The sequence below is a fragment of the Falco biarmicus genome, chromosome 15 (genome assembly GCF_023638135.1).
Source record: "Falco biarmicus isolate bFalBia1 chromosome 15, bFalBia1.pri, whole genome shotgun sequence".
NCBI lineage: Eukaryota > Metazoa > Chordata > Aves > Falconiformes > Falconidae > Falco > Falco biarmicus.
The window spans coordinates 16,541,524-16,569,282 of NC_079302.1; the positions used below are offsets into that span (position 1 = coordinate 16,541,524).

General features: G+C 43.1%; 1 protein-coding gene across 3 annotated transcripts in view; it reads right to left on the reverse strand.

Annotated features, from left to right (window-relative positions):
* Positions 1 to 27,759, reverse strand: part of ZNF423 (zinc finger protein 423) — a 234,685-nt gene that overhangs the window by 179,955 nt on the left and 26,971 nt on the right. For all 3 annotated transcript variants that reach the window (XR_008825729.1, XM_056360983.1, XM_056360984.1), the window contains exon 2: positions 11,746 to 11,805. Coding sequence is in view for 2 of the 3 variants with exons in the window: in XM_056360983.1 (XP_056216958.1) it covers positions 11,746 to 11,805 (60 nt within the window). In the remaining variant the exon portion in view is untranslated. The remainder of the gene's footprint in view (positions 1 to 11,745; positions 11,806 to 27,759) is intronic.

A 27,759-nucleotide genomic window follows, 5' to 3' on the forward strand; every position in this document is an offset into this window, starting at 1 on the left:
TTAAATGAACTTCATAAAAGGAAAAAGGCAATGATCTTTCTGTTGCTACAGTTGTATCTCCTTGACGTGTCAGCAAGAATGGCTTGACATAGCCCTTCTTGGGAGAAGGCTAATTCAAGTCCAAGCTACACATTTATTTTACAAAAACCATAAGTGAAATCAAGTAAGGGTGGAACTAATTAGTCTGCCAAAATTATACATTTATGGATTGCAAAAACATCTGATTTCAGGATAAGAACTAATTATCCAGTTTTCCTTCTGTAGATGGAAACAACCACTACCTCCATTCGTGTTCACTTATCTGACAAACTGGGGGCACAGGAATTTAGTGTAATTTAATTTACATCACCTATAGCCCCCGCTCAAGCTAAATAATACCAATAAGCAAAAGTCCACAGCATGCCCAGCTCTAAGGGCTCCAAACCCCCCTCTCAATTAAATGAGACCCAGGGAAAACCATCACTCCTTCTTTCAAGGACGTGGATGCCGTGCCTCGCTTCCCCACTTCGTTTGGGGGCTGCAGGTAAGCAGGGAGCACAGAGCTGTTGTCTTTCCCTCGCTTATCGCCTCCAGACGCTTTTTTTCTGCTAAAGAGTCACACAACAGATCAAGATTAAATATACACAGATGGAATAACAAATCTAAATTTCAGACCATCGTCAGAGGACTTTTTTCTGCCAGGTTGCTTCGGTCAGCCCCAGCACACCACGCGCACAGAGAGGTACACAACCAGCAGGTACCTTCCCACCATATTTCTCTCAAATTGAAAATTCTCTCTAGCTTTGGTTCAAACAACAGCCAGAGCCTTAAAACATCTACACGCTACGCAGAGAGCCTCACGGTGCCAGTGGTTTTCTTTTTCCAAGTGAAAGCTTCCAACCAATAGGGAAGAAATTTGCCTGCAGGGTCCCTCCATTTTCTGCTAGCAAATAACTCGCTTCAGAAATACTGCAGCTTTCAGCATTAAGGTGTTTAGAGGGGAAAGTGTGGGCTGAAGTAGGATGTGAAATTCCATCACCCCACCACAAGGAAAAGTGCTGTTAAACATCTGAGGTTTCCTTTTGGAGTTTTGATGAGTTTACTAAGAAAATGTAACAGCAGAGTCACTAACTAGAATGCTCAAGTCTAAAAAACCCCACGTTTTCTTTAGTTATAATGACGCAATAAAATTTCACAGCTCTTGAAAGCACCTTTCGGGTTAGAAACACAAAATTAACACTTGCATATCAGTTTATTTGTAAAACATAAACTTCTCCCTGCTGTAGTAGCCTGGAATATGAGAGCTCAGAGTTATGGCTCTTCCTTTTTCCGAAGAGAAATAAGCCTTTCCCCAAACATAGCACCTACAAGTTTCAACACAATAACAAAGGTGCTGAACCTCCCATATCTAGAAAATCACGTCAGGAAAAAAATATATTGCACGGATTCACTTCAAATGCATCAAAGCTTCCAACAAGAGTCATTATTTTCAGCCAAATTACCATGCTGCTGCTTAAATACCACTAAGACGAAGGAGTCCTTTATCAGTCACAAACTGCCAACTTACCCTCAAGGAAACACCAAGCTAAAATGTGTACGTCTAAATCCATACATTGTTCAGTAGCATTCAGAGTAATATCATTCTGACTTATATGTTTACATTTTTATTGCTAATTGATTTACCCCCTCTGAAGGAGATGCCTTGAACAGGAGGCGTCCCTTCCTTCTCCCCTTACCCCTGTGCTCCAGCTTCATTACAACCCCAGCACTGTTGCCAAAATGAGATATTGCCTCATTTTTGGTACCGTGCCCTTGAAGGCATCTTATTAGAAAAGACCATTTCTTAATTAACATTTTTGATCTTTAATCTATTACACATCACTTTAATCCCATACGGAGGAGCTTTTGGCCCACTTCCGCAGCGTGGTGGTGGGAGGCAATAGGCTTGGCAATTTGTGCTGAGGGCTCTCTCCCAGCTGGGCTCCAGTGTGGCCAGCTGCAGGGCTGGCTATGCTCTCACTGGTCAGCAGCAGACATTTGCCTTTATTATTTTATTGCCTTTTTTTTTTTTTTTAATAAAGATTTTAGAGAGCCACTGCTCAGTGTTAAAGACATCAGGCAGAACGGCAAGCTTGCGGACAAGATCAGACTTCAGCAAGTGGCTGTCGAGCTCCTAAAATAACCAGCAAAACTCTAAGTGGGAGATTTAGTGGATCACCAACATGTGAAGTGTTAAGAAAAGTACAATGTTAAGTCCCTTACATCATTTTACTTGCAAATAATTACAGCAATTACAATGTGCTAACTGGCAATTAACATTACAGGCTTCACAACTCACCAGAATTTTTTAAAACACGCTGTGGCCCTATGTAAATTGTCTCTTTGGTACTTCTGATTTGGTGGCTGTCTGAGCTAATGGCTACACATTAGCTCAGCAGATCTCGGAACAGAATTGTCCACGTGCCAGATAATTTAATTAGAGGCTTGATCTTGTCAGAGCTTTATGCAACACAGGCAGTGTTTCCAAGCAAAGCGTGCGGGTTTTTTTCCTTTCTCTTTAGTGTTTTGTGACTGTCTAATAATTTCTACTAACAAACACCAAAGCCATCCAAGGGAGAAAAGAGGCATGGCTAGTGAAACACAAACAGGCAGGCACTTCACTCCCAAGTGTGATGAATTCAAAAATATGTAGAGCAAGATGCATTGAACACCTCTTCCACGCACACCCCAATCTATTGCCAGGTCTCTGCACACATTATTAAATTTTCACTGCGCTGTTACTCAGCCCCAAAAAAGACAAAGGTCACTTGTCTCCAAGTGAGAGCTATAGGGTATCTCAAATCTCATTATAAATGGTCCCATTTAACAGTTTTCTCATTTGAATTTATACACAACAAATAGAGGATTGTGAGATGAGTTCGGTTTATTTTGACAATGACATCATAATTCCTTGAAGCAAGACTGGAAAAAGGCTACGTCAGACACTAAATGACAGAAATGTAAATGTATCTTCTATTACGGAAAATTTTAGGCTATATTAACTTTGAAAAGATACTTTTTTTTCCATGAGTATTGGCTTTAATTTCTGTTTTCTACACGTTTATGGTACAGTAACCACACCTATACTCTTCGTCTACAATAAGCTTAACAGTTCAAGACAATTTAACCCAAAATATGGCGGTAATGGTTACAGAAACATTTACAAGTCAGGTCAATGTTGAGTAAGACCCACTAGAGGTCCCTTCCAACCCAAATGATTTTAGTTTCCTGTACTGAATAAGCAAAGATTCTTTGGGCAAAGCATCATAAATTTCATGCAGTTCTTCACTGCAGAGTTTCGTATCAACGTCCTTACGCAGCCCAGAAAACAAAGCAGTGGAGCTTGTTTATTCCATTTGGTTTTCTTCTTTTACAACCTTGTTTATAAAACCCTATTCTCAGGACTGGCACAATCTGGGGTTTTTTTTCTGAAGAAGAATGATTACTGGGGATCCACCACTGTGGCATTATTATTTTATTGATTTTTCTCATTTAAGCAACAGGCCAATGTAATATATTCTGTTATTCCTGTTTTACCTTTATTCAGCTTTGAGCTACCAGTTACAACTGCAATGTGTAAACATTCTCTCTCTCAAAGGAGAACAGAAGTTTCTGTGAAAACCAAAGAAATTGTTCACCGGGAGACTTTCCTTCAACTCTACGGCTGTCTGATTTCACAAAGGTAAAACCCACTGCAATCACTTCCTGCAGCGGCGTGGCTTCAGCTTCCCTCTCATACCAGCCAGTCAAAGCAGACTTGGAAAAGCAAAGCCACTGACCTGCAGAACCAACTCAAAGCAAGATGGGCTGGCAAGTGCCCATCAGTCCCAGAGCTCCAGCTGACCTGCAGCACGGCACTTATTGCATGATGCAGAGACAGGGGGCACAGGACTTTTCTACTAGGCTGGGAGGCTTAATTAGCATTTGCAAAGTGCTTTGAGATCCTACATAAAAATATTTTGTGAAATCAGCTCTAGAAAGCACAATTTGCCCGATCATTCAGTCTGCCTCTATTCTCAAACCTGCAGGAGATTAGGAAATAGAAAGCATGGCAGAACTGGACAAATTAGAGATGAGAAGGACTTAAGATGGATCTTACCCATCCCTCTGCTAATGTAAGACTGTTCCTACAGTGTATTTTCAAGCGCTTTGTCCGGTCTGGTTTGAAAATGACCAAAGTGATGGAGATAATACCAGAGCCTATTAGGTCCCACTACTGGGAAATGTTTCCTGACACTCAGCCTAGCATCTCCTTTGCTTTACTTTAGCCTATTACTGCTAGTTACACCCCCGAAGGCTATTGTAAACAACAGATATAATTTTCATCTAAAAATACAGAAAACGTTCATCTAATCACGGTCCTTCGCTTGGGCAGCAAGACAGAACAAGGTAGCACCACTGGAAAGAAACACAGGAAGGGACAATAGGAAAGCAAAGATGGGAAGGTTCTGTGCTGTGCCCTGCTCCCTTCCAGTGCTCCCTTCAGCTCAACAGCAGTGTCCATCACTGGGATGCTCATACCTGCAGGACACCTGAAGGCACGCAAGGGATGGAGAGCCAGGAAGGCTGTGCCTGAGGATCCACCCACCTTGGTTCAGCCAAGGTGAGGGACTTCCTTCAGTTGGTGCAAGGAAATGAAACACAGCATTACAGTCTCCCAGCAGATGAAGCACCAACAGGCACACTTTTAAATAAAAGGCAAATTTGTAGCAGGGAAAAAAAACCATTGCTGGCAAGACAGGGACACAACCCCATGGAGAACGTCCCCTGCCAGCCCCAGAAGGATACACTCACATGCGCAACCATTCATGCTGACGTTGTATCTGTATTTCTGGCAAGATGCCCCTGCCAGAAGACCCTATAGAACATCCCCCGATCTACAGCAGCCCCATACTAGCAGACACAACAAGCTCACAAGACTTCAGATGAGTTTAATCCAATAAACCCAGAGATACTCCCAGATTTGACAGAAACCTTGCTGCCCATCACCAGTCCTGATGCACTGCCAGAGTCCCAGTGCGTGCCAGTCCACAGCCCCTTGCCAGCAAGGCCAGGCAGGGGCTGCCACCCCGCAGCCTACAGAAATCCTCCCCTTTAGCCATGTGGCTTGTAGCAACTTAGCAGGGCGGCTTTAGGTACTGTGAAGCTTGGCAACACCAGTGACACACCGTGATACACCATGCTTGCTCGACTTCTCTTAAGGGGACTGCCTTTCCACAGACACGGTCTTTTAAAAGCCTGGGAATAGGTGGGTGATGGGGTAGGGGCAGCACTCGATAGCTCACTTTGAAATAAGCTTTTCTTTCCTCACTTCTTTTACCATGGAAATTAATTCTCCTCCTCTGTGCTATCACTATAATTTTCCCAATTTACATTTTTAATAGTAAGTATTTTCTAGGAAATGCTGTAATACACAGGTGTGTGCTTCTAATTTACATATTGACACCCACATCATGTTCACATCTGAAGATCGCTCCTTCTTGCTGGAGATTCCCTCCCCAAACAAGACAGGAACACCTACGGTGCTGCATCACCAGAGACACCTTGGCCAATTCGCGGGGCAGCTGTTTCCATGACACAACACGTTGGTGCTGCACTGCGCCACACAAGGTGAGGAACTTCAGTTTTTCTAACTCTTCTTTCCCTGAAGGTGCTACAGCCGTGGGATGTCACTTGGACCTCGGGGACCCACAGGGATCCCCTGTCACTCCAGCCAGCAGCTTCTTCCTGCAGCACAACATCCACCTCCCCACCAGCCCAGGAGCACTGGGAGCAGAGACTTGCTCCCAGGAAGCCCTCACATCTGCACATGCAGAGCTGTGCCATGAGCTCCTACCGATGGAGTAATCTGGGAAGGGTTTATAATTACTTTTATTGTTTCTTTTCATATTATCCCAGCTCCAAAAGTCTTACATCGATCTTGGATTTTCACCCATCACCACATTATCTGAGTATCGTGTGCTTTCTATCACTTCACCTTCTGTTTGAGAAAACACTACCAAAAGTATTTTTTTTTTGGAGGGGTGGAATTTTTTTTAAATTTATAAACAAAAAATTGAAGTTAAAAATTAAACTTTATAATTGGGAAAGGAGAAAAATTTTTTCTCTTCTGAAAGGACCCATAACTATGTTACGTTGTAAAAACCAACACACTACCAAAGAAAACAAAAGTTCAACTCAGAATAAATGAGGAATGCAGCAGCCGGAGCTACAAACCTCCCTAGTTTTATTTCTAGTCTGCATTTATTTGGGTTTTGGCTGCTTCTAATGCAGATACTCAAAATTTTGAGAACCTTAGACTATACTGACTGGGCTGCATGCTGCAGGTCCCTGCAGAGGCAAGGATGCTGTTTTTAAAAGCAACATAAGAAAGCCAACCAGTGGAGATCAAACATTTCACAGTATATTGAAAAAATATTCAACTGATAAAGTTATCAAAGTCTCTCACGTTCTGTGCGAAGTTCAAAGGTTTATTTCATTGGAAATCCTTAAGCACTGTAATCAGAATCTTCTCATATTGATTTACTAATGAAATCAGCTTTTAGAAGACGTCTGAGCTTGCGAAGGCACTCGGGATGGGTAATTTCAGAGTACTTGCAAGATAACAGGTTTCTAATGTGCAGTGAATTGTGACTGACCTTGTCAATGATCTGCAGCAGAGATCCCAGAATTTCACGTTAAGGATATTTGGGAGGGGTTTTTTCAGTGTTCTGCCATTTAGAAGTTAAACAAGACAAAGCATAATACAGACAGAGATCAAGAGCTCAGTGTCTGCAGGAAGGCAGTCTCTCATATGGCCCTTCCCGACTGATATTCCTGACACAATCCCTGCCCAGCAGGTTGGGCAGCTGGAGCAAGACCAGCAGGACATGGGCAGAGAGTGGGGACAGCCTTTGGTACTGTGACACCACAGAGGACTGGGTCCTGCAGGATGGTGGTCTTGGCAGGGGGGACCGAGCACCGGGCTGTGCTGGGGCATGTAAGCCCAGGGTGCTGGAGGAAGGCTGAAGGGACAACAAACTTTGTGTGGCCAGAACAGGCCTCTAAAAGGGGAAAGGTGAGGAAGGACACATCTTCTGTAACTTATCCGAATAAACAGAAAAGAGGAAAAAGTTAGTGCATGAATACTTGGAGGTACAAGTCTCCGTTCACTTCATGAGACCTTGGCATTCTCATCTTTTTTACTCCTTTGGAAGCCAAAATTAAACCCAACCCTACCAAAACAGAGGAGAACAGAAACCCTCAGCACCTGGGGAGCAGACAGCAGCAGCGCCAGGATCAGAAGACCGACAGTGGCACAGGGCACCGGGAAGAGCCAGGAGGGAATGGGCAGGGAGAGCCCTGAGCATCAGAGACAGCACAGGCTCCAGTAGCCCTGAGTGAAAATAAGTCTCTGAACTGTGTCAGGATGTTTCTCTTCTGAAGATAACCAAGTGAAAATTGTGATTTACATAGCTGGGAGGTGCCATGCAAAGCGGAAGAGAAGGGAAAAGGAGTGACCACAGGGTGGTTTTCTTTTCTTTTGTGGTTCATTTCTCAAAAGCTGCTGTTTCCCCTTTTCTTTTTTTCCTCCTTAAAGGCGGGAAACTTTAAAAGAAATTGCAGAAAGCAATTAAAAATCTAAAGCAGTGTACTATATAAAACAAGTATGTGGGAGAACCTTTTAATAGCAAACCATCAAATATCTGTGTCCTAAAATGTTGTGGGTTTTTTCCCCCCTCCCACACTGCGCTTTGTTAAAATGTCCCTTGCACGTGTGCCTAGCTGCTGCAAGCGAGCTCAGTGGCAGGGACAAGAAATCTGGAGCTAATGGGAAAAGGGGGAATACCAACCTGTAATTTATGTTCATGATTTCTGCAATGTTATAATTGAATGATACTAACGTTGTGTGCTAATGGATGGTTGAGCACTGGCGTTGGAGAGGCCCCTCCAGTTACAAACACTACAAAGATTCTGCAAACACATGCGCACAGAGACATACCCGGTGCCATCTAGTCCCCAGCACTCAGGCTACGGGTCCACAGTTCTGTATTTCCAAACTCTTTCTTGATCAGTATCATAACTCATAGCTGCATACAAAAGTGAGATACCTTCAGTTACGTCCAAAGCAGGCACAAAAAAAATGACGCTTTTAGGTCTGCAGGCTCTTAAGGAGAAGACAGTCTGCTGTTAGCCCCAGACAATTCAGCCAGGATTCCCTGGGGCCTCACAATCAGGCTAATGAGAAACTCCCCAGCAACCCCCATGTAAAATGCCTTCATAGGTCTTTAAAATGCCTTAAATTCTCTATATATTTAGTAAGACTTTTTACTTCTTTAAAATGTCCCTTGCTGCTCCTCAAGATAATGCTCTTGTGATATATTACAACAGCAATGCAACATTGTCTGGCTGGACCCTTGCTTTGCAAATATTAAATCCTGCTTTCCTCTTGGTTTCAAAGCAGCCAAAAATCCTTTTGCAAAGCAGAGGTGCGCACTTGCCTGCTCCCCCCCCAGCAGCCCTGCCCAGCCCACCCTCTCTGACGCTTTCGGAGTGAGACGGATGGGCTTCAAGGGCTGCATGTGCTGTTAAGAGGGAAAAGCAGGGGGAAGGAGTACTTGTGCTCTTCCTCTGGGATAGAAAACGTCTCTGCCCCTTACACAGCAAAACACTATTGACCTGCTATTTAACAGCAAGCTAAGTCCCCACATTAAGAGAGTAAAGGAAATGCTTTTTTTCTTCCTTTTACATTAAGGAAAAAAATGTTTACAAGACCTGAAGAGGAAGGAAATTTGCTATATGCCCATTGTTAAACAGGGCTGGTGGACACCCAGATTATTTACCCTGGCGCGAGGGCAGCCTCTGCCTCCTTATACATTTTCCTGATTCTCTATGTTAGCAAGTACAGCCTTTAAGTTGTGGTCATTAAAAAAAAAAAAAAAAAAAAAAAAATCATAAAACTATTTCTAGTTGTATTTAAAGTACTTTAATAAATTCCTCAGTGCAGCTATGCCAAGGGATGGATTCCTGCAAAGCATTTCACCTTCACAGGTTTTACCAGGGAGAGGGTGTTAAGCCAGAGCAGACAGGAACTTGTGCACATATTCTACCATGGGAAAACGGATGGCACCCGGTGCTAAGCCATCACCGAACAGACCCACCCGAGTGCAGGATTTCTACTGCCAAATTATCCACTGCCAGGGATACACAAACCAGGCGCCCTCAGTAGCAGAGAAGGCCACCACGAGACACAGAGCTCGGGCCCCACTGTTTGACATGCATTGCCCTGCACCTATGAACGCTTACGCCTGACCTGGGGACAGACAGCTGTCACAGCTACCTGGACAAGCCCCACGACTGCAGGTTCAACTTGTACTCACAAAAAAAAAAAAAAAATCCAATATAGCTTCTACTGGTTTGATGAACAAAATAAGATACAACAGCAAAAGGACCTTCTGTTCCCACAATTGCACCTATATATTTTGCTAGTATTAAAAAAGTTTAAAAAAATCACCTTCTACCTGCTCTTGCTGTCCCTACGTACCACACAACCCTGGGACTGCCGCTCCCCTGGCCCACAGCAGCTGCACAGAGTGCCAACAGAATTTTTCAGAAGTTGCTTTGTATGTGTTTGCACACACACAGAGATGTACAAACACATACAGGAGAAGAAGGGAGAGAAATATGTTAATTTGAAACATCTGGCAAATGTTTCAGAGTTAACAAGTCCCAGGTTTAGCCTTTTGGTTTTTGGATGTTGGGGTTTTTTTTTGCTGGGGGAGTCAAGGAAGGGGAGGCAATTTTGTCATTTTGGACCAGGGAAGGAAGGGGCATGAAACAAGAAGTTGAAGCGTGTTTTTTCACCCTTTATTGAACTTCAACATCACACTACTGGAGCTAATGCAAACAGGAAGATCATAAAAGAACATAATGAAAGTCTCGCACACTGGGACTGAGGGACTGGTTTCAGTTACTGAATATAGCTTTGGAGGCACACCACACAAGAGTCAGTGACTCCATGCAGCCGCACCACCACATACTAGGGCTTTTTAAGTTTTTCTATGTAGTTCCTCAGTCATATTCCAGCCTGCAACCTCTGTCCCATGCACTGCACCCTGTTCTGATAGGATGCTGTATTGCATCTTTATACCCATGTAAGATTGACATCTGTAGCTACTGAACATATTAAGAGGAAAATCTCCCAGTTAGCACATATTTTCTTTAAGCTGCCATAAATCACACATACAATACATTTTATCCCATATCCGACGTCTTGAATGAGAGCTGTAATTATAGGAGTAAATGAAGAAAATGGAGGAGATTCAACTAATTTGGGAAAAGCCTTTCACAGGCTGTCTTTTACTTACAGCACAGTCACCATTAACATCCAAAAATCCCAAATTAACTCCCGCTCTGCACAGAAATTATTTTTGTTGTTGCTGCTGCTGTTTTGAACCTCAGCCTGTGTTAAATTTAATACAATTCAAGATTTGTGATAGATAACACCGGTAACTCCACTCCACTGCTGTTTGAGACGAAGGTCAAGCAAGAGAGCTGGCGAGCGCTCTTTTCATGCGCCGTTAGCTCCAGGCACAAAGGGGCCTTCGACATCACAGCTGGGGGTTTGCAGCAGCAGCAGCAGCAGCAGCAGCAGCAGTATTTGCTATCAAAGACTAGTGAAAACATGAACCGTTCAAAACAGCCGTGGCACCCAGAGAAGATGCACCCAGTGCAACCCAGAGCGCAGCTGGTACAAAGTGAAATGCCAAAGTGCCACACAAAGGCAGTTTATGTCTTCAAGACCAGCCAGATACTGACTCCAGTAAGAAAAGTCTCCCGTGAGCCAGTCTCCCCGTGACTCTTAAAACCCATGCCAACCAGGAATGCAGCACCATTATTAATTTTCATGTTACTGCTCAGTTTCTGAGCTGTTCTCATGTCGCTGCTGAGCTTCCAAGAGAATACCATTGTGCAGTCCAGTATGAAGAGAGCACAGAAACAGACTTATGGTCTTCAAAATAAAAAATATTCTGAGAATTTGCTAAACGTTAAAGACATAATAGCCAGTAAAATATCTTTACACAGGGCACAAACAGTGACTGAGATGTGGCTAGTTACTTTAAACGCAAACTCATTTGACTATTACCCTCATGCTTGTGTTATCGATACATATTACTCAACTACAGACAAGCTTGCTTTATTCTGTTTGGTTTCTTGAGCCTCTTTTTACTCAAATTAGCAAGGTAACACAGATGAGCAAGCCCCAGACACATGTTTAAATGTTATTACTATCAAGCAGTCAAATGTTAAAGCTTTCTACCACGACGATGTACCACTTTTTATTCTCCAGCCCTGACAGTACTTTCCAATTTCCTCTGAGAGGAGAAATACACACATTCCAGTTGAGACCGAGGTTTAAAATTCCTATTAAAGCAGCTTTTATGTAATTAGATTGGAATGAATGTGCAACAGTGCCCATTGCAGAAAACTTCAAAGTGGTTATACTGGAGAAATCACAACCCGATTCAGTATGCCCACAAGAAGAAAGAATGGCTCTCCAGAGGATAAGAGTATATTAGTCTCTGTATGTAATAGATTTTATTGACCATATGGAACTGATATAAAAATTGTGTTGCAGTGGGTAGTCTTGGATTTGAGACAGGAATGTGACATACAAAATACAGTTCCTGTAAAAAGCCTGGCAGCTTTCTGGCAATTTTTGCAATCAGAAGAACCTAAAATATTTACCTGATTGAGTCACTGATGAGTCCCAGGTCAAAGCAAAATCTGAAGATTCACCCTCTTCAACTGAAAAAGAACAAAAATAAGTTGTGATTGCTAAACCAAACCAACTGGAAGGCAAAGCCATCTGAAAACTTGGTCCACTATGACATTAAGTATTAAAACAGACTTCTGCACTGCTGAAAAAGAACTTACTGCTTTCTATAAAATAATTCATAAGGTAGACATTTAGTAAAGAGATTTTCCCTGTGTTTTAACCTAAATATGGGTTTGCAGTTTCCTCCTGAACAGGTAACAGTAAATTCACATGAAATTTTAATAGAAGTTTAAATATTACTAGCTGCTAAGTATTCATATTTGAAATTTTGTACATTCACAACTTGCATGTGCACAATTGCCACTGTAAATGTAATTTTTTTAAACGTATGCTGTAACAGATCATAGTAAAGAACTGTCCTATGTCAGAACACCTGACTTATGTCATCTTTATGTACTAACGGACTAGCTATACTCAGAACAAGTGGTATCTTAACTTTTTCCAGAGCTCAGAATTAAAAAATACTATTCTAATGTGCAACCATGTTCTGTAATATGGTGGTCATAAATAACTGCATTTAAGGCTTGCTGATGTGAAAACTGTCAGAGCCAGGTGCTCAGCACTTGCAAGTGATATATCTATAACCTTCTGCCTGTTAAGAATTATAAAATGTCATCTGATTCTTACATTTTTAAAAATAACCGAGAGATCAACTGACAACAAGCAGGGTAAAAAAAGAGCCCGATCCTACTGTTAGTGAAATCATTGGCAGGTTTACTAAAGTCAGATTGGGCTTTGAAAGCGGTAACTGCAGAAATTCTTCTTTTTAATTGCAAAAGTTGATCATCCTTACCTGTCTGCTCTGTCACCATGACACTAAACAAATGTAAATCATGGGTCTTTATTTCCTGACAAAAAGTATTTACTCCATGCTCTGAACAATGCCTAACTCTTTACATTATGTTGGATTCAATTACAAATTCCACGCAATTCTACAACTGAAATCCAAGTGATATTGTAAAGTCTCAAGCACAGCTGCTGCTGCTATTGTCCAGCAGGGACCTGTATGCCCAGGCCCTGGAACCTGCTCCAGTGGTTACTTACATTGAGTATTTATATTTTCACCAAAAGATTCTTGATTTTATGCTTTCCTTCCACACACACACCCCCAACTTTTTTTTTTTTTTCCCCCCCAGTCCACTACGGAATTCTGGCACCCTGTAAGCTATCTATCAGGTTGATGTCAACAGTAACATCATGTGGCATTATGAACAGAAAAGATAATTTACATAGGCAGTGCCATGACAAATTTTGATTTTATGTTCAGACCATAAACAAATGTGCTCCACAGAAGGGCACAACTCCAGTCCTATTAGTCTGCAAGTTTACTAATGGAATAGCGTGGAATTTGGCCACTTCTTTTGAAAAATCATACTTGAGACACAATTACACTTTTTCCTATGTCTATGTTAGCATAAAGGCCATGTCACATAATATGAAATTCCAGAATGTTAGAGAAAAACAAGATACAAAGCTATGAGCTTACTGAAGCCGTTATCAGTACTATTTCCCAACAGCGGCAGAGCAGGCTTGGTTCGCTCGCGCATGCTCTCCGCTGGAGGCTCACCTACCATTTTGTGTTCTGTCAAGACACCATCTTGTTCCCATTTTGACCCACCTCTTAATAGAAAAACTCCGGACATAGTTATCCTAAATACAACTTCACTCTTGCACAAATATATGTCTTGTTTTAACATCAAAATCTACATCTATTTGGGAGGTTTCTGCTCCAAAACTAAATAAGCTAAGTTTGCAATTCATGTACGTTAGTCAAAACAGGCAAGTAGAATTTTTATTTAAGCCTTGAACGCTTTTTGATTGTCTTACTTGGACAGTTTTTTATATTACTACTTTTATGCTGAAGGGGTTTTTATTTCTTTACATTTTATCTTGGAAAGAGAGGTAAAAAAAATACCAGTCTGCTAAAAATACGTAACAGCAATAAATTCAGTCCTAGTCAAGTAGAAGTATATGGGATCAACACTGGTCATCGGCAATTTTAGAAACACACTGCCTTTCATGTTGGTTAAACACCGGAGACTATCTAGTCCTTGAGCTGCTGCAGGGCAGCTGGCTCCAGCACGTAACAAAACTGCGTTTTTTGGAATCCCTTAAATGAGGGCAAAGGTTTGAGTCAGCCTCTGTTGGCATTAATTTGCTTTGCTCCCTGATGACTGAAAAGGGGACAGAGAACACATATGTGAAGATGACGGCACTTAAATTCACTTCATATTATTGCAGCCATGGTTTCAGGTTCTCCCCCTCTCTTTGCTCAGACCCACCACGTAGCTGACAGTGCTGCACCGCCACGTAGGAAAGAGGCCAGTGGGATGGAGCCTCTTGAGCTTAGACAGAGACACATCTCCCTGCAGCTGCTGCTCACACCACTATTGCCCCTTTTCCTCTCCTTTTCATTTTTCTTTTATTTTTCAGGTTTTTAAGCAAACGTCATCTTTCACAGGATCAGCTGTAAGAAAAAGTTAACAGCCAAACCTACTCCAAGAGGTATCGCTGTATTGGGCTGATGTTTCTCTTGGGCAGCAGGACAGCATGTCCAGTTGTCCCCTCGGACAGCAAGCACGGGGCAGACGCAAGCATGTCCAGGCAGGACATGACCACAGGCTGGCACTCCTCAGGACCAGTCTTAGGTGGTTTTACGGAGCGGGATGGTCACAGTGACAGCCGGTCAGGAGCCCTGACCCAAGCACTTGATCCTCACCTGCCTGCCGATCCATCAACTAAGCTAGGCAGTGGGCACAGAGAAACAAGGGGCAAAAGCATGCCCCGCCTGAAAAAGAAATATACCGATGTAATTAAGAAACCACAGAGGTTTGGAGAGAAAGCACATCAGTGAGGCTGAAGCGAAAAAATAGGTGATCAGGCTTTGCAATAGGCACCAAGCGTAATTGTAGGGAGACCATGTAGGAGCCATGCTTCTGCTCCCTCTCCATAACAGGCATAAAACCAAGAGCCCAGAGGTTCCTCCGTGGCTGCCTTAATCTTCTGGATATAAATTGTTATTTAAGGAGCTGGCATTTGAAGTAGTGTCACTGCTGGCTTTAGCTCAGCCTCCGCAATAAGCAGAAGCCACAGAAGTCAGAGGGAAAGATAATCAGTTTCTTCCTCCCAAACTGAACTTCAACACCCAAGCAGTTGCAGCTAAAATCTGCCCTCAGTTGCACACGGCTGTTGCTGGACTCACAGGGAAGCAGGAGCAGCTTTCCTGGGCTGGTTGGAGATGTGGGGACATGACTGAGCACAGAGGGGTGAGGAGTCCCGCAGACCCCCATCTGAGGACAGACCCCTGGGAGGCTGCCTCAGGGCTTGGCCAACCCTCCCCAGGAGGGCAGAGTGGGTCCAGGACAGATCTGGCTGCTACTGCTGTAGAAGGGATTTCCAGCTCTTGCTACTGAGAAACAAGAAGAAAAAAAACAACTTGGTCCATAATATGAGCCAGGGAGTAATTCACTTAAGTTCATTCTTCAATTAAACTTTCAGTTTCTTGTCACTTCTTGAAACCTAGGTTGACTCAGGTGAGCAGTGTACATTACCATTCACTGTGTGGGTGCTATTATTTAAATAGTAGTAATGGCCAAAAAACTCCAGTGAAGAGGTACAAAGCATTCAACACAGTCACTTTCAAAATACATCGCACAGTAAAATAATTCCTGTTCCATTAGCAGGAAAATATGTTTTCTGAGAGACACCAGCCACAATCACAACTACTGAAGTCAAGGACTAGACACTTCCATCTATGCTAGTTAATTACTCTGAATGTGTAGGGACACACAAGTCTACTTTGCTGATGTGCAGCATGGGCAGGAGCCACCCAAGTACCCGAAGTACTCTGCAGCTTGGGAATATCGCAGGCAACAGCAGCACAGTTTAAGATGGAAAGCTGGAATTTTATAAAGCAATTAGAGATCTTGTATCAGCTCTAACTACTTCATGGGAGTCCTGGCAACATAATGGTGAAAGCTCAGCACTTCACGAAATTTTGGAGGCATTTCATACTGGGCATTAAAAATGAAGACACCCAAAATCACTGATGATAAGCTTTGGGCAGAATGTTTACAAGTGCGCTTCACATGTTTTTCTTGGATACTTCCCATTTTCCTTCACAAACTCACCTCATTTTCTACCCAAAATATGTTGTGTGCCTGCACATTAAGCCATGGTTACAACCACAGAAGTTGCTATGTAATTACACTCTTAGTCTTGTCTCTGTCTGCTCTCTACGTCCAAATGATCATTTTTAAATGCTTCGGAAAAGCGTATTTCTACTCCTTTAGTAATACAGAGACAATACAGCAGGAGAACAAAAGTTTGGTCCCGCTCTGCTCCACGTGTCATCAACAGAATGGCAACTGGGGTGCAACACACTGCACCAGTGGAGAGGGCACACGTCTCCCAGTGGCAGACTCAATACACAGCTGATTAGAAAAAAGGATGGGCAAGAAAAGTTTCAAAGAATTAAACCTTGATATCAACACTCACAGCACTATATTTCTATTTTTAACGATAAAGACTTTTATATTCTTCTTTTTTTGTCAATGGTCCAATAGTATTTGCCAACACACAGAGATAAAGTACTGGAAATAAAAAAAAAAAAAAAAAAACAACAGAGACACCCTTTTAGCTGCATCCTTCAGGTTGATGATTATGAGATAGTTATAGGAAACTCATCCAAGAGTGTGCCTGCCAGAACAGCTGTGCCTTTGGTGAAATCTGGGGGCACATATGAAGCTGAAACCTTTCAGGAAGGCTGTCTTTGACTTGAAAATAGCCTTGGTCTGGCAGTGTAGAAAAATCTTATTGTTAGTCAACTCAAAAGATAGGTAACTCTGTGCACTGCCCACCCGCAGCCTGGTGCTGGGAGGGCACTGCTGGCAGTGGGAGAACATTCCCTGTTCTGCACCAGAACAGGAGGACTCACTGCTGTCATGCCTGGAGAAGACTGTTCTGCTCCCACTGACTGTGGGACCCAAATGCAAGAGGCAGAACAAGGATAGGGCCAACACGGGGAGAAGCTGTGCTCAACGGCAACATCACAATACAGCACTCTTGTGGGTGCCAAATATTTGCATTTTGCCCACTCATCTCAGATGTTCTCCAAGGACGCTTACTTAATTGCTAGGTCACGAGTGCTGCAGGCTCAAAGATTTTGGTTCTTTATGCTCAGAGAAACCTTTGAAAGGATTCAGCATCCATTCCCCCTAAGAGTGAGAACATCTATTTATGGGGCTACCATTACCTGAACTCCATTCACAGTCACAGTGCTTATTTAACACTTTATCACTCCCAGGAAAGAAGTTAACCTTATCAAAGTAAGACGCTTCTGAACCAAATGTTGATTTCTAGATGCAATCAAGCTTCGCAAGTGAGCAACAGCCCCTCAGTAATTCAGATGGCGTGTGTATGCTCCCTTATCCTATTACACAGGCTTCAAGGACCACAAGGACCAGTTTAACTCTTCCCACAATATAAAAACTCCATAGTATGCTAACTAAATGTCAGGAACTGTGACAGGTTGAGAAACTGCTGAGAAATATGTTGAGTTACAAGCAAATCCCCCAGTTGATGGGGGAACTCTCCTGAATCGGGGCTGCTACCAAGAGCTGCAGTTGGGACCAGGGCCACTCCCTCACCCATGAGCAACCTTTGAAAACTGCATGTACAGAACAGTTTCAGCGCAGAAAATGCTGGTGCCACTTTTTAATTTGGAGGATTTTGTCAGATTTTGTTGGTGACAGAACACTCTCAAATAAACCTGGGGAAATCTCACTGATGCCTGTGTACTAGCTGTAACGTACGTGTCAAGATTCACAGCTTTTACTCTAGAGAAATACCCTAGCACCAATCCACATTGTAAGCCAATCACACGGTAACCACATATTTTCCCTGACCTAACTGTAGGTACTCGCAAGCAAGAGCTCTGTGATCTTCTGTAATCTTCAGGCTTCTTTGCTGCCTTTCAGATGCACATCTCTCTGTGCTGTCCTACCCAGCCTTCGCTCCGTCCTTCCCATCACATGAAATTACATGCTCCCAAATCAGTGCAGGACACAGAATAGCTCCATCCAACCGCCATTCATCCACCACGACTCATCCCACAGCACTCACAGCCTGGGATTTGATACAGCGCTCTTAATCCTGCAAAATGCAGAGCAGCTTCCATTTCCACAAAGTCAAAGGGAGCTGAGGATGCTCAAAACTTTGTGGACTGAGGATTGTATGTTAGCCAGTTTCCAGCTGCTTGGCATGGCAGGAGCACAAAGGGTGTTAACAATCTTTACACTTTAAATAGACTGGTATTTTCCACTCACATCTACAGTCTGTCCTTTGGAGAGGTACAGATAGGCTTGCTCCTCGAACTGAAAGAGGAGAATACCACTGCTCTCACAGCCTACTACTCAGAGAAGTTTGGTCCCGCACAGCACTGGGAGCTGCTACCACAATTAGCAGGGGCATACAAAAAAAAAAGAAAAGGTTGGAAATGGCTACTTTAAGCTGAAGCCAGCTAGTCCCTTCTGTTCACATCACCTCCCAGCTCAGCATAAAGCTTTCCCTCCCTTCTGCTTATATGTTGCCTGTAACATTCCCCACCTCCTAACATCAGAGACACAAAGGTCTGCAAAACACAAAAATCTGCATAAAAGGAGCAAAGAAAAGTAACAGTATGGAAAAAGACCCCATTTGTTTTTTAAACGAAGCGCCACTGCAGCAAAGCTGCAGGCCCCTGCCCTGGAGCGCAGCAGGGTGCAGAGGTGGCCCCGAGCCAGGCCACGCCACGCATGAGGAACCCGCTGCCCTTTGTCAGGAGGCTGGGGCTCTCTCCTGCCAGCGTGCACAAGGAAACTTCCACATCCAGCCGACAACGGGAAGATCTGTGGGGCTTTGCCAGTACTGAGAATAGGTGCTGGTGAGCGTATGCTGATGCATTTACCGTACCTTGCAGCTAAAAGGAAAGGCAAATCCCCCTGGTGCCTCTGTACCAACATTCAGGGGAGCAAAAAGGTACCTGGCAGAAGCAGCCAGGTGTGCTTTATACCAGCCATTTGCGCCAATTTACTCCCTTTGGAAAATCAACTTTGCAAGAGGATTCCTGCCAGGCCTCCCAGTGTTTACTAGGTATTTTGCTTGTTTGTGTGATCATTTCCATTTAGCGTTAGTAACACTTTACTATTTTTTCCCCTCGTAGCTGGTGAAAAGGAGCACTGGGAGACCAAGGCATCACCCAAGAGGTGACGGTGTATTCCTTGCCCATGCCCTAACCCACGGGAATTGTGCGTGGTGCTTGGCACACTCACTCACAGCTCCAGAGCCACCTCCCTGTTCTCTCCCCAGTGCACAGCCGATTCAGCTATCGGTGGCCCTCGGCCAGGAGGATTTTTTCCACCTTAAATAGGACTGTTATATATTAGTCCTTTCATGGGCCAGCAGGCCAGGGAATAAGACAAGAGGGTTTACTGAAATGGCTTATTTAGCTAGTTCAGAGCCTAGATTTGCACAAGTTCTCTAGCTGCTTTTCTCCAAAGTCAGTAACAGGGCTTGGCAGAGACTGTGGGTTTTGCTGGCAAAGTCAGCCTTTTTGTGTGAAGGAGGGAGGAGTGGGGAAACCCAGACTGCTGTGCTCTGTAGGTCAGGGAAAAGAAAAAGAAAAAAAAAAAAGAAGAAGAAAAAGACGAAAGGAAGAAGGATGAGACAAATGGGACAGAATTACAAAGGAAAACTGAAAAAAAAAAAGATAGGAACAGAAGAAGATGTGAAGGTGATTAAGGAGAAAGACAAACAACAAAATAAGGTAGCACTAGCAGGTTTATGCAAAGGAGATCTAATTATGGGTGGCTAAGTCCTCCAGGACATTAATATTCCATCGTAATGTGTCTAGTTTCCTCCTTTCCAGACATGGCAGGGAGGAAATGAGAATCACTTAGATACACTGTTTAATGAGCAAATGATGGACGATCACCAAATACAGCCTGCCTGATAAGTATCCATTAGCTTAAACTCGCACAGTAAATCTGTGCCTAGCTAACAGGCCTGCCTCTTCAAACACTATGGCAAAACTTAATGTAACTAGAGAAAGGGATCGTTATAAATAAAAATCTCATCTCTGAAAGACAATACAGACGGTAGGACATACATAATGGTTAATCACAGCCCTTCCCATGGACAGCACACCTGACTCACAAGCCAGAGCATATTTATTCCCAGTGCTCATACTTAGTTTTTGTGTGTCTAATTCACAGACTTCACTGGAGACAGATATTTCCCATCAAAATCTATTATATAAATAAATATGAGTGTATGGTGTAATAAAATGCAGGCAATGTTTCAGGTTGCTCTCAAGATCAACATCTTATACATGCAATACATTAAGTTTAGAGTTCTCAAAACTGGGCCTGCAGACATGCCACTTCCATAGTTTACATTACAGATTTGGGATCAATACTTTTACTGATGGGTCTTACAGCTTGTCGTTGAAGATTAATCCCCAGAGGGCAGGGTGGGTGGTTTTTTTCCCTTTAATTGCAATACATGGCATTTTAATCTGTGAATTGCTCAGGAATTTAGAGGTTACCCTGAAAGAGGCACCTGCCCAAAGGAGCCCCCTTCTCTGTGCTACATACGAGACCCACAGCAGCAGGACCTCAGCTCTGCACAAGAATCACATTTTCCTGGCACACTGGTATAGAACCATGCCAGCCATGGCTGGCACTGGGAACATCCAGTTTTAGGTTCCCCAGGTCTTATCAGGAAGCACTATACCTGCAGCTCTGCCACAGGGCAACACGTTGCCCCTTGCCAGGTGTGCTGCTGTCCCCCCTCTGTCCTGCAGCAGGCTGTGCCAACCTCCTGCACCCCCAGCACAAGGGGACACATCTCTGCTACCTCCCCACCCTCCTCTTGCCTTTTTGCACAAAAATCTCAGTATCAGTTCTTTTTAATTGTTGCTTTCACCTTGGAAATGCAGGAAGGGGACTGGAGTTTGGGAATCCTCCTGCTTTTTCTGCTTGGAATTTGCCTGGCCATGACGCTGGTGGGCCCAAGGGACCTATCTATCCCACCGATGGCCCATTTGTGCCCAGCACAGATGTGCTGCGGCCACAGACATATCTTCTGTGATGAACTCTGCTGGAAATGGATGGGAGCACCAAGGATCCCTACTCTCACCTGCCCTGGCTGGGCTGAGTCCCAGCCTACACCACTACCCCTGCTCCAGTGGGGTGAGAGCACAGGCGTGGGGCAGAGAGCAAAGAGGTGGTGAGGGAAAGGGAGATGCACAAGGACGCGGAGTGCAAGGCAGTCACTCCTGTGGATGGGATGGGGAATGGCAAGCACTGGCTGCCTGTGGGTGTGCTCCTCCTTGCATTAGTATATGCATTTCTAAGGCAACTGTCACCATAGTGTCTGCACCTTCTTTCAAAAACAGATCTACTACAAGTAAGCAGGCACTTTAAAGCTCAAGTGAAACAGAACAGGTGAATCTGGCATTCCTCGTGTTGCTCATAAAATCATGTATCTTACTTCAGCAACCAAGAGTTTAAATATTCTTGCTCCATCTGGAGCACTGCTGGATGACAGAAACATGTACATGTTGAATCCCTAACAAACAGAAACAAGGAAAGTAGAGAAAGGGGGAATTAACACACTTAGAATTCACAGCCAGGACTTTAATTTCATAGTTGTGAAGTCATCCCTTGCTCTGCTAAAATGCCAAAATCAGGCTGAAATTACCCAAAGACAAGACAATGATGCAAAAGACCCATGAAAAGTGACAGACCACAGGTGAGTCAGCAAGTACAAAGACCAAGCTGCTACTCAAATACTTGCAATTTCTTATACCTTCCACCACACTTTGGTGTAGAACTTGTACTAGTGAAGGCTCTGCTACCACCCTACGCACTTTTGAGCGCAGATACCTGATGAGTAAAGGTACACATATCTCAGGTATCACCTAAGACAGTATTTGCAAGCACATAGGACACAGGGCTCTGCTTTGGAAGACAGCAGACCTGAGAGGTGCAGTTGGCAGAGAAAAGGTGCACATGGCAGAGTCCAGCTGAAGGGATGGTACAGGCCAAAGGCACACCAGAAAGGCGTTTATTGTTTCCTGAACATAAATGGCTACAATGAAATGAAGTTTCAGAATGAAACCAAAACACCATGAAGTTCAAACACTGGACTTTGCACAAAGAATACAATGTGGGGTCTCACCAAGTCAGATTTATTGCATGCTTTGCTGCTCCAGAAAAAGAAAACAGGGCAGGGGGACATGGGACAGCACTGTTTTTACATTAGGGCTTTAAAGTTTCTCTATAAGCAGGACACCTAATAAAACAATTTACATGTGCTGGCTCTGTCTTGAGGCAGCTAATGAGGATGCTGAAAAGTTAACATCTAACACGGACTAACATGGACAAAGAAAGGGGAATGTTCCAAAATTAATTTACATAAACTTTTGTATGGGAACAGGAACAAAACTAGAAATGAACAGAAGTAGACAACTATGATCTGCAGGTGGGCTCTAACTCCTTACACTACCTCTTGCTCTGGTAAAGTACATAAAGAGATTTACGTGCACCAGAAGACTGAGTACATACACCCTACTTCAGGCTGCAGTCTGCTCCCCATTACTACTAATGGGCATCGCCCTTCTGTGTTCTGCTTAGTCAAAACCATCTGACCAAGTGCAGTTCTGTAATAAAAAAACCTCACAAAAAAACCCAAAAAAAAACCCCCCAAAAAACCCAACTATTCACTGTCCCACCTGCTATGGTCAGACCAAGAGCCACATCCCTCCAGATCCTGCTGCTGTGGACAATGAGTAGCTTTTTCCTTTCCTTCAGCAGAGAGCTGCCATCAGGATGTAATACTCTCCAGCTCATCTCATCATGACCATAAATCAAGTCCCACTTCACAGCAATTTCCCCACTATGGATTTCATCCAGACCCAACAGAAGCAGATGCAACATCTCCCACTTCACATGGATCAGGCATATTACTGTCAGCCTCCATCCTGACCTGTCCCAGAAGCTGGGAGAACCCCAGTTTTCAGACCTGGGTTTAAGGTAGTGAGCTTAATGCCCATGAAAAATTCACACTTGCAAATGTGATAAAAAGAACAGAAAATTACTTAAACAACAGCAATTACCTTGAGGGTCACTGATGAAATGGTAAAGCACACAACCACTCTACTCTTACACTTAAGTCTGTTAATTCATAATTCTTCAAAGCAGGTTTTACTGTGTTATGCCTAAAGCCCTCATCCCTGCTGCAGAGAGCTCCAGCAGGAGCAGAGCTGCTGTACCAAACACTTTGTTTAGCATCACGCTCCCCTCCACAAATACCCTATTCAGCATCCAGAGCTATTAATCACAACTGCAAATATATATATATATATCTTTAACCAGATTTCTACAGCTCAGCCAAAAAAAAAAAAAAAAAAAAATACACTGGTTTTTACTGCTAATCCTTCAAACCTGGAAATTTTTCCAGTGGTGAGCTGTGTTTGCAGCATAGGTAGCACAGGAAAAGGAAAAGAGAGTAGGTTTTTCCTGGCCAGCCATTTTAATTAGAGCTATGAGGGCTTGGAAAAACCCATCTGGTGAGTGGAGTTACTTCCCCTTTTCCCCTCCTCTTGGGATACTGGTGCCAACCAGAAAGACCCAAAATTCCAAAAGCAGAAGTATGCTGGGCTGCCAGCGCACCCGCTTTGCTGCCGTGGCAGGGGATCAGGCCCTCGACCCGCACAAGCAGGGCTTCAGCCTTCCTGATGAGAGCAGGGCTTCAAGGGCCGTTCAAAGGAGTTTGTTTCCCAAGCAAATAACTCACTGTAGTTCTTTTGTGCATGCAAGCGTATGTGTGTGTGTGTGTGTCTGTGTGTGTGGCAATACTCCCCGGGCTCACTCATTTTAATGCTGCTTTCTCCCCAGATGAAAATATACATATTCTTATTAAGAAAAAAAAATGTGCAAAGTATAAATTTGCATCTGTGATCATTTCTGGTTCATAAATTGTATTTTAATAATAAAACAATATACTCTTCTGTACTGCTTTTTAAACACTAACAGGAAAGTCTGTCTTATCTGTACACAAGCCTAAATATTTTGATGAAGGAACACACAAACAGTATAAAACAAGTACTGTATAAAGTGAAATACAGATAAAAGGGTAAAGAAAAGCAGATGTAAAGTTAATACATGGAGAATTCAGCACCTCATCCTGCCTCCTTCGCCACAAGAAAAGTTTCTTCAGTCACACAGAATGACTCACGTAAGCAGATGCCCCACACCTCCCCACTGCTGAATTTTATTGCACAGGTCAAGGGAAATTCTCCAGCTGAGTTTCTTCCTACTAGAAAGACAGGCTTTGTTGGCCATGTTAAGGTGAAAGAAATTACAATGCGGGAGAGAAAGTTGTATATATCACATATATGCCTTCGTAGCGTCAAATTTAATTTGCAGAAAAACTAACTTGGCCACCATAAAGTGGAAACTAATATTTTTTATGACCCCTTAACAACCTGTCCTTAGTGCTAACATACCATAAATAAATTTCAACATCTTGTTATACATGTAGTTTATTTTAAACAAGACTAAAAGGGGAAAACAGTTCTTATTGAAAATTGGCACACATACAAAGAAAGGGGGAAAGCTGGCTTTTAAAACTTTATCCCAAAGCCTACACTTTTTTTTTTTTTATTCCTGTTAAACTTACCACCTTTCCACTGAAATGAAACATAGAGTTTCCAAATATTTTATAATTCTGAATGGATTTCCCTAGTGTAACAGTAATAATATTTTTACAGTTAAAAGATCCACTGATTTAATAAGTGTGATTTGTGTATTTAGAAAATTCATTAGAGCAGACATTCCCCAACATTTTTAGATTTATTTATTTATTTAGTCTAATTTGGGTACACTACTTCAAAAGAACGCTTAGAGCTTCCCAGTTCCTTAGTCACTCACTAATAACATCTAATAATTAATAAAGACATGTAAATTCTTAACTCCCAGAACTATTCCAAACTTACTATCTGTATGCTTCATGTCATGTCTCACTTATAGATATCTGCATTACTTTGTTTCATAAAATGCTGAAGGGACACGTACTTATCTTGCTCTCCACCAAGAGTGAATATTCAGGCATGCCGCAACCAAAGCCTGAGCAAACCTCTCCTCTAGGAGCCTGCAGAGTTTTCCAGGCAACCGTGGAGGTTTTTAACTGGTTTTACTGCACAGCTGTGTGTGTCCCTTCTGCAAATGCCAGTGCCTGCACGCTTTTGTAAATGCACATGTGCTTGTACATGCATGCTTGTGTAAATGCACACACCTGCAGCAGCTATGGGGGACACGCACTTCTTCAGCCACTGTAGAAATGCAGGTGTGGTGTCAGGTGAGCACATCGGGATAGGCTCATTAGCGCTAACTTTTGGGAGTATTTGGGAGCCAGGAGGGAATGAACCAAGCGAATGTGCAGCTGTGATATGGAAAGTACAGGCCCAGCTTAAGAGTAAATGCAATGCCTGGGACAGCAACTCCGAAAGCATCTGTAGAGACAAAGAGGGCACAAGCAAACACCCTCATTCCCCTTCACGAGGCTGCCAGCCCCTTCTGCCTCTGTCTGCAGAGCTGTTACAATCCCTGTCCTATGGGCAGGGACCACGGGGAATAACATTAGCTCAAACCATCTTTACTTGGAGGCAAATTACATTGCGTCTGCTCCTCTCTGACAAGTGCTCCTGTCAGGGCTTTGTGTTCTGCAACATTTCCTTGCCATTTATTTGCTTGTTTTGATTTCTGGTCTTCTGTCGGGAGGAAGACTGCCAAAACCGTAAGTCCTGTCTCCTACAAGTACTGCTAAGCCTGGGAAATGGGGCATGGGGATTTCCACACATGGCTCAAGCCAGTAGGTTGACAGAAGTTTACTTAAAGAAATACAGCTTGCATAAAGTTTTGTATTTAAATTTCAGCGGACTAAATGAATAGGCCTTGAAAGAAGAATGAAAATAGCTCCACTTCCCTAAATAAAAGGTACCATAATAGGTATTATGAAATGACATTCCGAATAAACTTCCCACACCAGAATCACAAGAATCACGCGCAGCTGCAAGGTTATTCATACACGGACAAACTGTAATTGTGCTGTTAGTTTTGCTCTGTGTAAAACAAGTCCCCCAAGTCTGAATGGTTTCTGCTATGACTTCTTCTAATCCACAAATCTGTTCCTCGAAGCCAAACTGAAACAGAAAAAAGGCACAGAAGTACCTACCTTTCAAAATAAAGAACTTTCTTCCAACCTAACCAATATAAAAAATGCTCAGATAATTAATTTACAGTTGCGCCAAACAGGGTTACTTAGCTGAACTAATGTTTTTTCCCAGGCAAATTTCATCCATAGCCAATGGGTCAGTGAAGCAGAGTTCCTCTACAAATTTGTATGACATCTGAATATATTTCCTATCCATACTTTTCACTGTTAATGAGCTTTCACTGTTGTTTGCTTGATTTCCTGATAGTTACATAATCCTATGGAAATCCTGCAGTAAATAGAAGCCGCATTTGTGTTTGGTCCATACTTATACCCATGCTTCACGTAGTAGGTGTGCTTTGGCCATGCACGCATCAGTACAGAAATAGCTCCAAGTCACACGAACAAACGAACTGCCTAAACAGCAATATGGTAGAGAGGGGATCGACTACCGGCATTCCTTCTGTATGACTTACGGACACCACAGTGTTCTGGGAAACCATCGGTTTGTATTAGTGCTGACTGGTTTCAAGGATGGGCTGTTAAGGTGAACATCACTCAAGTGTATGTAAAACTTTCTATTGATCAGAAGGCCAACCCTGTAATCGATAAAGGCGCAGACATCCTATCTCATCCATCATGCAAGCAATTTGTCTAAAAACGTGAAATCATTCTTTTTTGTTGACAAGGTTTTGCGATAGTCTCTGTCTGGGAAGTGGCAGACAAAAGTTTCTGCTAAACACACGCAATAATCATCGTAATGCTACTACACTCGGGGAGACTTGAACTTGCCCCTGACCTCCCAGCTATTCCCGTGTCAGCCCTTTGGCATCAGCCACTACTGGTCGTGCTGGAGGCTTCCTCGTGCACTGGCTGGTGCTGGTACCTTGTAAGTGAGCTCTTTGCTGTAGCTTGGCTCACTGCACTGGCTCTGGGCGGACAACCCTGAGTACCCCACACAGTCTGAAGTTTTCCACCTTGCAGACTACTAAAATCATCTCTTTGATTCAAATTCAGGGGAATGGGATGTGTAACTGGGATAAACTGGGATTATTTTTCTTCTAATATGAGAAATATTGCACTCACCCACTTCTCACTTCAACAGCCTGACACCAAGGCAGGATGTGTCAGTATTTCTGATGGCTCACACCAGTAACATGTCTAGTCACCAACAGCTCCAATACATGAAAGACTAGAAAGATTGAGACCTTAAGGTATGTAACGTTACACAGCATCTGAAGTCCTATTTAAAGTCAGGTTTGGGTTTTTTTGGCAAAGAGAGTTACTAACCAACTTTCAAAAATAAGGCATGTAAGTGGCTCCTGTTGAAGCCAGAACCACAGCAGACACTGTGCTCAAGTCTGGCCATTTTTGTCCATCTTTCCACAGTGCAGAAGATCTAAAAGAGCTGACACTGCCTCTAATTCCTTAAACCTTGAGGGGGAAAAGAAAAGAACTCCTGTTCTTTTAGAATTATGATCTACAGGCATTCATTTAAAAAAAAAATGAATGCACTTACATTTTAAGTAAGTTCAAGCACTGCTGATTTAAAAAAAATATTAATCTTTTTCACATCTGTGCTTATATGATAGATGCTGTTCAAAACCACAAACCAATCTCCTAAAATACCACACTTCCACCCACTCAGCTGAACTCAGAGATTGCTT